The 10,758-nt window shown below is 43.7% G+C and overlaps 1 protein-coding gene across 1 annotated transcript; it reads right to left on the bottom strand.

Moving 5' to 3' along the window:
- Positions 1-7,396: 7,396 nt before the first annotated feature.
- On the bottom strand, positions 7,397-9,917 carry LOC5571242 (hornerin). Its single transcript, XM_021852420.1, has 2 exons — positions 9,060-9,917; positions 7,397-7,473 (listed from the first exon to the last, which is right to left on the bottom strand). The coding sequence occupies exon 1, from the start codon at positions 9,835-9,837 to the stop codon at positions 9,085-9,087; it is 753 nt and encodes a 250-aa protein (XP_021708112.1). The 5' UTR covers positions 9,838-9,917; the 3' UTR covers positions 7,397-7,473; positions 9,060-9,084.
- Between the last annotated feature and the right edge of the window lie 841 nt (positions 9,918-10,758).

Raw genomic sequence — 10,758 nt, 5'->3', positions numbered from 1 at the left:
GTCTCGATTCGAGACGAATAAACTCCGTTAAAACAAGACAAACAAGATGCCTATCCGGTGCAAAACATGAGTGAAATTTTTCATCGACTACAGAAAGCTAAATATTTTAGCATCGTTGTTCTAAAGGATTCTTATATACAATTTCCTTTAGAAGAATCTTCGCGGAATTTCACAGCATTCAGGACTCTAAAAGGACTCTTTCGCTTTAAGGTTGTACCTTTTGGCCTAAGGAACTCGCCTTTCACTATGAACAGGTTGATGAACATGGCAATTGGTTTCGATTTGGAGCCTTTTGTGTTTGTGTACTTGGACGATATTATTATTGACACGGAGCTGATGGAGGTAGCTCTTAGGCTTAAAAGGCAGGATTGGCTATCTCTGTCGAAAAGATTTTTTCCGCAAACAGGTGACATATTTAGGATATTTATTGACGGAAAATGATTTATCAATCGACAGTGCATAATTAGAACCAATTTGGAATTATCTGAGGCCGAAATCCATTTGGGACACCAGGAGACGGGCCTCATGAGCATGATTGAACGCCCGCAGTTGCTGCTCCGTTACTGCAAGAACAGCTGTACTTACACGTGGAACCAACAGATGCAACAGTAGGCAGCGGGTTGAGGAAGCGGCTAGGTCAAGGCCAAGCCCTCGTAGGTGGAAGACATCGTACTTCAATGACGAAGTACTTAGAGAAGCGCTCCGCCGTGAGCGTAACCTACTCGGCCTATGCGGGGACGAACTGGAAGCGGTGCTTTCGCGTGCATGCGATGCGACCATGCCTAGAAAAGTCCACCCTAGGAATGCGAGATCACCGACGTACTGGTGGACTCAAGCAATTGCGAACCTGCGCCGTGCCTGCCTACGGGCCAGGAGGCGGATGCAGCGAGCACGTACCGAGCAGGAGCGTGAAGAACGACATGCGGTGTTCACCGCTGCCAAAGTCGCGCTGAAGTCCGAGATAAGGGCAAGCAAAAAGGCCTGCTTTGAGGGACTCTGTCAAAGTGCCAACGCGAATCCGTGGGGTGATGCCTACAGGATCGTTATAGCGAAGACAAGAGGTGCAGTGGCTCTTACAGAACAATCTCCAGAGATACTGGAGGGGATCATCGAGGGGCTCTTTCCACGCCACAACCCTAGCCCATGGCCTCCTTTCGTAGGACAGCCGGGGATTGGGGCTGGCGATGAGAATAGGGTAACCGATAAGGAACTTGAAGGGATTGCAAAATCCCTAAGCATGGGGAAGGCACCAGGTCCGGACGGAGTTCCAAACCTGGCCCTCAAAAACGCAATCTTGGAGGCTCCCGGGATGTTCAGATCTGCTATGCAGATATGCCTGGACGAGGGAGTATTTCCAAATGTGTGGAAGAGGCAGAGCCAAAGGCGGGGAAACCACCCGGTGACCCGTCGGCGTATAGACCAATATGCTTGATTGACACGGTGGGGAAGGTGCTCGAGAAGATCATCCTCAACAGACTGTTGAGGTACACTGAGGGTGTAAATGGTCTCCAAAGCAACCAGTTTGGCTTCCGGAAAGGGAGGTCCACCTTAGACGCTATTCTGACGGTTAAGAAAACCGCTCAGATAGCACTCCAGCGTAAGGGGAGGGGTATTCGCTACTGCGCAGTAGTGACTCTGGATGTAAGGAACACATTTAATAGTGCCAGTTGGGCGGCTATTGCTGATGCGCTCCTGCGTCTGGGGATACCCGAGTACCTGTACAAGAAGTTACTTCCAGAATCGGGTATTAGTCTATGGCACAGAGGTGGGTCGGAAGTGCTTTCACATAACCTCAGGAGTCCCGCAAGGTTCCATCCTGGGTCCGGTGTTATGGAATGTCATGTACGACGAGGTGTTGAGATTAAAATTCCCGGCGGGTGTGGTCATCGTTGGCTTTGCCGACGATATACGGCTGGAGGTCTACGGTGAATCGATCGAAGAAGTGGAATTGACTGCAGCCCACTCGATCGCAATTGTGGAGGAGTGGATGAGCTCCAGGAAACTGGAATTGGCTCACCACAAAACTGAGGCTGTTGTTGTCAACAACCGAAAGACGGTGCAGCAAGCGGTGATCAGTGTAGGCGACTGCACAATCACTTCGAAGCGCTCCTTCTAACACTTGGGGGTGATGATCGACGACAAGCTTACCTTCGGTAGCCATCTCGATTATGCCTGCAAGAGAGCCTCCACAGCTATTGTAGCACTGTCCCGGATGATGTCCAATAGATCTGCGGTGTACCCCAGTAAGCGTAAGCTTCTGGCCAGTGTCGCCTCGTCCAGTGTCGGCCCGGCTTGGAGCACGGCTTTGAGTACCGATAGCTACCGTAGCAAGCTAGAGAGTACTTATAGGCTAATGTGCCTGAGGGTTGCGAGCGCGTACCGTACCGTGTCACACGATGCACTCTGTGTCATCACCGGTATGATGCCTATTGGTATCCTTATCATGGAAGACATAGAGTGCTTCGAAAGGCGCGGCACAAGAGGCATACGTAGGACTGCCAGACTGGCCTCCATGGTCAAATGGCAGCGTGCGTGGGACAGTTCCACCAAGGGAGTGTGGACTCACAGGTTGATTCCGAGGTTAGATATCTGGGTTAATAGGCGCCATGGGGAACTAACATTCCACCTAACACAGGTCCTTTCGGGCCATGGATGCTTTAGACAGTATCTACACCGTTTCGGTCATGCGGGTTCTCCCGAATGTCCAGTTTGTGCAGGTTTAGAGGAAACGGCGGAACACGTTTTGCTCGTGTGCCCGCGTTTCCGCACAATGCGTGACCGCATGTTAGCCACATGCGGTCGGGACACGACTCCGGACAATTTGGTCCAGAGGATGTGTGCAGACGAGTTTGGCTGGAATGCCGTTTCATCGGCTATCACCCACATCGTCTCGGAACTACAGAGGAGGTGGCGAGTGGATTCGAGGAGTGGCTAGTGCAGACGCTAAACAACAAGTGGTCCAAGGGTTCGCAGTCGGCTACGTAGGTCATACTGGTGCCCTACGGTCGAAATCGACCCTCACAGCGATTAAGTGGCCGCGGGGAGAACATCCTGGTAGCGCTGCTGTCGTGGCGTCGGTCTACTGGGTTGGATACGAGCCTCTGGTTGTTCGGGGCAGGTGGAGGCCCCTTCGTCAACAATCCCAGCTGGTGCTAGCTGATAGGGCCTGAGCCTTCAGTAGGTCAAATTGCGAAGCCCGCAGTATCAGTTCTTGATACCTGCGGTGCAGCTGGCCGTGGGCGTAGTGGTCGACCCTGCCCGCCTTCAGCGGACAATGGGAGGTGAGGACCACCTGGGAAGCTGGCAAAGCGCCAGCATGCTATCTAGGTGGACCTCCCTAAGCGTGTCATCGATGTTCGTTGCTGCATGGCTACGCAGCTAACCTGGAGGATGCGATGTGCAATAGCCCCTCTCCGAAGCAATGCCTTCTTGGTGGTGCCGGAGAGACTAAGGGTTTGGCGGCAATGGGAATGGTTTAGTGGGTCGGGGGTGTAGTCCTGTTTACTGCTTGCATGTAGTAAATGGTCCCCAACCCCACACTCCCGGACCTTGGTCCGGAGTCTTTGAGCAGATTATCCCCCCATTGCTTAGAAGGAAAAAAAACGGATGCTACTCAGGATCAGAAGCATCTTCAATGTGTAAGTATTGGTGCTCTCATTATTATAACAAACAATACCGGCGCGGGCTGCGTTCGAATGCAGGTCAATTTGGAAAAGGTAGGGAAATGTTGACGTATTCTTGCTTTATAGAAGCCGAGGAGCCCTCTGCACTTCCTTAAGAAAACACTGGAAGTTTGAATATGAGAAAGGATTCGTTTTGGTAAACGATAAAGATATAATTTTAAATGAATACATGAACGTATACATGGATGATCGATACAGATAATGTGGTTACTATGCGAACCGGACACGATCCGACTTACGTAGCTCGCCCTCAATGAAGCATGCAACATATTCAACGGATCAAAAACTACTGACGCGTCGTTGCTTTTTTTTACCCTTAGGAGACTGATGGGCCTCATTGGGTAACAGAAGTTTAAATCAAAGAAATTCAAGCAAACTGACGAAGCTGAACTTGCGCTGGAAGTCAGTTTTAACGTCAGCACCAGTATTGGCAAACCCAGACTACACGAAACCTTTTATTATAGAGACTAACGCCTCACAATTAGCTGTTGGAGCTGCATTATTACAGCAATTTAACGATTGAAAGAGGATAATTGGATACAGTAACTGACACTGAAGAAGATTGCAAGTGTTTGTCGAAATACGCGTATCTGTCAAAGATAAGCATTCAAGGCGGAATTAAATGGTACAAGGTACTCCAATCTACTTTTTTTTTTCATATGTTCATATTTACTCATTTTCAGCAGTTGTTGAATGTTGAAAATGACAAAGAAGCGAAAAAAAAAAGAAATGTTCACAGAACATAGATGATGATGGTCGAGCTATGGATGCAGACAGGCTGCTAGGAAGGACGAGAACCTCATCGAACATCTCAAGCAAGGAAGTGAGTAGCATCACAAAAACAACACTTCCTTATAATTTTAAAACGCATTTTGTTTAGGGTTCAGTTTTTTCAGTATGTAAAAATGTAATCATATTGAAAGAGATGCGATATCTTTCCATCGATATCTTTCCATCAATATGTTAACTGCATTTCGCAGCTTATCTAAAGAGTAAACTCTTACAGTTTATTTTGCCCTTACTCATAATGCTTGGTAATCCCAGATGCCTTAGCCACTTTTGATGCGTAGGTTGATATCACCAGCTGTGTTGCCGTTGTTTCATGCACAGCATAGCAGACTCACTATGATGCATACCTATTTGGTTAAACCATCACCATTTGAATTCGTCGCCGCAGCAGCAGTTGGCGTCATCTTGCATCTAGTGCATCATGAAGCAACCGAGAAAAGAGCCCCCTACGAGCGTAGTTAGTGGGAGCACATTAAAAGAGGTCTTTAAACTTCTCCAGTTGAGTAATATGAGCAGCCAGAAGCTTTAGCGGTAACCGCCGCCTCCACCGTGCAGAATCATAAATAATTGCGCCAAAGTAGTGTTGTCACCATTAATTATTGTGCCAAGGAGGACAGGGAAAGCCTTTATGGGTCTCGAGGATAGTGTCTTGTCTTGTGTGCGCCGTAGGTAGACCTTTGCACCGTCGCTGTCAATTCATTTTACGTCGTTTCCGTCCATTCAGCTTGACGCCGCCGGTTTTTCAGGATCTTCCTGATCATTTTAGAAGGTTCCTCCGAACATTTTTGTAATATTCTGCGCACCTAGAAGAAAGTTGAATGATTACGACACGATAAATTTGTCATATTCAACAGAGGGTTTTTCTGTGTCTCACTTTTTCTATGAATTTTTTATGTATCGTCTTGTTTAACCACCGGAAAGCCACGAGAATGTGACGTAAGAATAGGGTTCTTCTATATTCCTTTATCCATTTCTTCAATAAATCCTTTGCAAGTTTTACAAACTTTTCCTAAGATGTACGGAGTTTTTTTTTTAAGAATTTTGCAAATATCTTTTCAGAAACTATTTGTTTTCTGAGATAATTATGAAAATTCACCAAGATATTTTTTTAAATTAACTCCTTTTTTAAATTAACTTAAATATTTCTCCTTGTTGGGGTCTCCACATCATCGCCAATCAAAAATATTTCGGCGCTCAGGTCTAGACTCGCGTCAAAGGATGGAGAGTATATCAAGAGAGCTATTGCTGTTGCGCCACCGAACTTTAAGATCGTACGCTTGTTTGGGTTTCGGATGAAATATGAGCCACGCAAAATCACCAGCTGTAGTTGAAATAATTTCAGCGTAATTTTCTACTTTGAATGTCAGCATTTCAAACGGACAACTGTTGAGATGTTTCGTTTTCATAGGTTTAACAGTTTCAATTTACAGACTATGAAAAATTTCCCACTCATTCCTCGGTCTCTTCAATTCCACATGCGGTAATCATTAATAACCGTTCAATCCAATAGCCAAGATGTTTATATTTATTTTCTTTTTGTTATCTTAATGTGTCGATCCTCCAACTCCCAGGCGTAGTAAAATTACCCAAGATCATCATCATCGGCACTCATCTCCCTCCTATTGACGAAAAACGAAGTGCTACTTAGCTTCCACTTTAATCCCAGTAGCCAAATCGCAGCGCAACAGTTGCTGGTTTGCATCTAGCAGAGGCTTAAGCCACTTTGCTTAAGCCATCATTATTCAGCCGAACGCTTCCTCTTTTACTGCCGCTCGGATGCGTTGTAGTCGTTGTACAAACATCGTAAAATCGGCTTAAGCGCGACCTCAACCTCGTGTCATACATCACCAACCGACCATCGAAGCTGGGGATAAGTGTAAGTGGCTCAGCTGAGTCAATGTTGGTGCTGTTTATTCTGGTGATGTTTGTAGATTTGAATGACAAACAGTAGACAAGATCGATATCGTATCTACATGTGAAAACGATTGACTGCGGGTCGGAAACATTTTTTATATAGGATTTATATACAAACAAAACAAAAGTTAGTAATTGTTTTACCAATGGGAGAAATTGTGTTTAGGACTACAATTCTCATTGCTGGTTAAGGACTATTGTCCTGATTTTTTTGGGATGAGATTTTTCTATCTCAGTTCCATGGTCATAAATAAATAAATAAAATTTTATATAAATAAAATATTTAAGCAAATGGAATTTTCAAAAGGTAAATATATTTGAAATTTAAATTTTGTTTGCGTAGCAATGTTTGTGTGAAGCTGTGTAAGCCATATGCTAATTTTGATAAATGTTCTAGGTCAGTCACCAACTCTGTGGGAAACAGGCCTTCAGATCAACAAGCGTAACCAGTGATCTTTCGGAGGATGACGAATGAGGTTGATACTCTCAGGTCTTATTTTATTATATTTTTCCAAAATTTGAATGCAACCGTTGATCGTAACGAGTAACTTTTCAGAAACGTGCAAACGTGCATAATACCCATACAGGCTCGTATTGTTGAATTTGATGTGATCATTTTTGAGTATCAACAACGATAATGCTCATGATGGCCTATTCAATTATTTCCTATAATTCTTATTGAGTACAATGGTTTATTAGAGTCTACCGAGAACTACTTGAAGTACAGATCATTAGATCTACAAGTGAATCAGTGAATGAATAGCTTTTTAAAAACTTGGGAATAAGCTCAATACCCATACATGATCATATATCAATAACTTCTTTGAATACACAGGTCTGCGAAGTATCGATATTTGATTCGATTTCACCGAAATATAGATTCACAATATCGCTATATCGAAATATCGTATGATATATTTTAATTCGTATTTCGCTTAGTGGCGTGGTGTTTAGATTTGAAAGAAAAAACGAAAAAGGAGATTTAAGATTACTACACAAAAGCCAAGATGAAATCAAACTTCCAAAGTAAATAAAACATTTATTACTGATAGACGTATCACATAAAACAAAAATCCAAGAAAAGACATACAGTGAGAGGCAAAATAAAGTGCCCACCTTACCAGTTTTCGAATTTCTCTCATTGATTTGGTTCAAATTAAAGTTAACACACCTAAATCTTTTGTGATATTTTATTTTTGATGTTCTTTTAAAGTTGCACTTACGAAATTTTGATTAAAAAAAGAATTTTACTTAAAGAAAAAGAAAATCAATTTGTATTGAAAAAAAAGTAGTGACAAAAATAAGTGCCCACTTCCTTCTTGGCCCCAGAAAAGATGATTTAAGAAAAATAAAAAGCAATTTAATAGTTAATGTGTCCTCCTTTGGCCTTAAGGACTTGCTGGAGGCTCTTCGGCATGCTTTTCACCAGGTTTTGTAGGTGTTGTGGATCTAGTTCTTCCCAGGCGCGCTCCAAGGCTTCAAAATAATTATTTTTGTTGGTAACACCAGTTTTTTCAACCCTAGCATCGAGAATCGCCCACAAATTCTCGATGGGGTTGAGGTCTGGGCTTTGTGGAGGCCATTCCAGCGGTTTAATCCGACAAGACCGGAAGAAAGACTTGGTCTTCTTTCCAGTATGCTTCGGGTCGTTGTTCTAGAGAAATATGAATTTCTCTTCAAGGCCCGTCTGGATCAGCGAAACCTCCAGATTTTCCAGCAAGATGTTAATGTAGGAATCTGCCGTCATTATTCCGTCGATTTTCACGACGCTTCCTACTCCACTCCATGAAAAACACCCCCAGACCATCACATTTCATCACATCACACTTCCATGCGTCACCGTTCCTTGGATGTGGCGCTCCTGAAGCTCGAGCTGTCTAACCGAGAGCGGCGGGCTCGTGTGTGATGCAGAGCACCACATCCAAGGAACGGTGAAGCATGGAGGAGGAAATGTGATGGTCTGGGGGTGTTTTTCATGGAGTGGAGTAGAAAACCTCGTGAAAATCGACGGAATAATGATGGCAGATTCCTACATTAACATCTTGCTGGAAAATCTGGAGGTTTCGCTGATCCAGACGGGCCTTGAAAAGAAATTCATATTTCTCTAGAACAACGACCCGAAGCATACTGGAAAGAAGACCAAGTCTTTCTTCCGGTCTTGTCGGATTAAACCGCTGGAATGGCCTCCACAAAGCCCAGACCTCAACCCCATCGAGAATTTGTGGGCGATTCTCGATGCTAGGGTTGAAAAAACTGGTGTTACCAACAAAAATAATTATTTTGAAGCCTTGGAGCGCGCCTGGGAAGAACTAGATCCACAACACCTACAAAACCTGGTGAAAAGCATGCCGAAGAGCCTCCAGCAAGTCCTTAAGGCCAAAGGAGGACACATTAACTATTAAATTGCTTTTTATTTTTCTTAAATCATCTTTTCTGGGGCCAAGAAGGAAGTGGGCACTTATTTTTGTCACTACTTTTTTTTCAATACAAATTGATTTTCTTTTTCTTTAAGTAAAATTCTTTTTTTAATCAAAATTTCGTAAGTGCAACTTTAAAAGAACATCAAAAATAAAATATCACAAAAGATTTAGGTGTGTTAACTTTAATTTGAACCAAATCAATGAGAGAAATTCGAAAACTGGTAAGGTGGGCACTTTATTTTGCCTCTCACTGTAATTATCAGCTCCACTGACGTAGTTTAACCTTGCACCATATTCGACAAACCGCTGGCCATAGCACCAACCTTTATTTTACCACTACTTTGAAAGCTAGACGACGCACCAAAGGATTTCGTGATTACCGTTCCATCAGGCAGAACGATCGTTTCCACACCGGTGTTGCTGTTCGCGCCCTGGCCTGATCCATCCTTGCCAATGTTTTGCGACTGACTGGATCCTGTCGACCGGGTTCCCTGTTGACCATTGTTCACGTATCGCTCATTAGTGGTCTGGGCTTGACTAGCTTGGCTGCCAAGTTTGTCCACTACGGAAGATGCGGCTCCACCTTCAGTCTGTTGCCGAATGTTAGCACCTTCTTGCACAGTGTTGGTATTGGTATTGGCGTTGGACATCTGCTGATGATCCTTGCCAAAGTTCGCCGACTGACTCTGTCCGCTGTTTTGGCTCTGGAACCTGTCTCCGGATTGGAGGGACTGCTGTTGCGTGTTGGCAGCACTGAGCTGTCCACTTGATCCATCGTTGGCCAAATTTGAGGAAACACTTCCACCGGCGGTTTGATGAGCGATTCCTTGCGGACCAACAATCGTTTGCGATCCCGTATTGGCGGCACTGCTCTGAGTATGACCACGGCGCATGGCCAGCTCCCGCTCTTCCCAGGTCAATTCATGGTCTGGTCTGAAAACGAAATCACTACGCTTGAATCGTAGTGACCGTCCTTCTACCACAGTTAACGCCAACAGACATGCTATACACGGCAATAAATCAAACTTCATTTTGTCCTTTTTAGTAACGAAATATTCGAAAAAAGCGTTCTTCACTCGATGGAAATCGAAAACTGACTGAGCAGTTATCGCTTCATGTTGTTTTATTGGCTGTATTACATTGCGATTAGCGCACAACAACAAACGAGCGCTCATCTTGATTTGTGGAATAAATATTTTAGGAAAACGAATGTACTGCATATTCATAATAGCGGGAACCGGCTTATTGGAAATTCTTTGACTGATAAGATTACCAGTTTTACGAATGCTTAATTAGCAAAAGTAGGCATTCTCTTCCGTTATTTATGAACAGTTACATGGGAAACACCCTTAGGTGAAGGAAATTTATGGAGAATTTATTGTTAAAGGTAGAATTACCTCAACCGCATGACGAACTAAATCCTCTCAGGTTTTAAAAATTGTTTTACAGTTGAATGCTCTCTGGTATTTCGCTAAGTCACTGATATTATCCAGATTCCTTGATTTTCAATAGACCAACTAGACTCCACTTGAAAAGAAAATTTTAACAATTAAATTGGAAGGATGGCATTGGTTTGGAGAAACCTATCATTTGTCTGCAAATATAAAATAAAAGTTTTGTAAAACTCTATACGGAATTTTTCGAAACAAAACGAAAAATGAATGTTTATTTCGTGGAATGTTTTTTATTATTTTTGCAATTTCCGGTTTTTTGCGAGAAGCGTGAAAAATGTCTTCGTTATTCCTTCACCGAAACACGCATTTCAATATAGATCTTCTTCTTCTTCTTTCTGGCGTTACGTCCCAACTGGGGCAAAGCTTGTTTCTCAGCTTAGTGTTCTTATGAGCACTTCCACAGTTATTCACTGAGAGCTTACTATGCAAATGACCATTTTTGCATGTGTATATCGTGTGGCAAGTACGAGGATACTCTATGCCCTGGGATGTCGAGAA

This window comes from Aedes aegypti, chromosome 3 (genome assembly GCF_002204515.2).
Source record: "Aedes aegypti strain LVP_AGWG chromosome 3, AaegL5.0 Primary Assembly, whole genome shotgun sequence".
Taxonomy (NCBI): Eukaryota; Metazoa; Arthropoda; class Insecta; order Diptera; family Culicidae; genus Aedes; species Aedes aegypti.
This window is presented reverse-complemented; position numbering and strand designations above follow the sequence as displayed.

Bases quoted from the DNA above. Each gene is read 5' to 3' on its own strand.
- LOC5571242 (XM_021852420.1), bottom strand. From the start codon at position 9,837: ATGAAGTTTGATTTATTGCCGTGTATAGCATGTCTGTTGGCGTTAACT.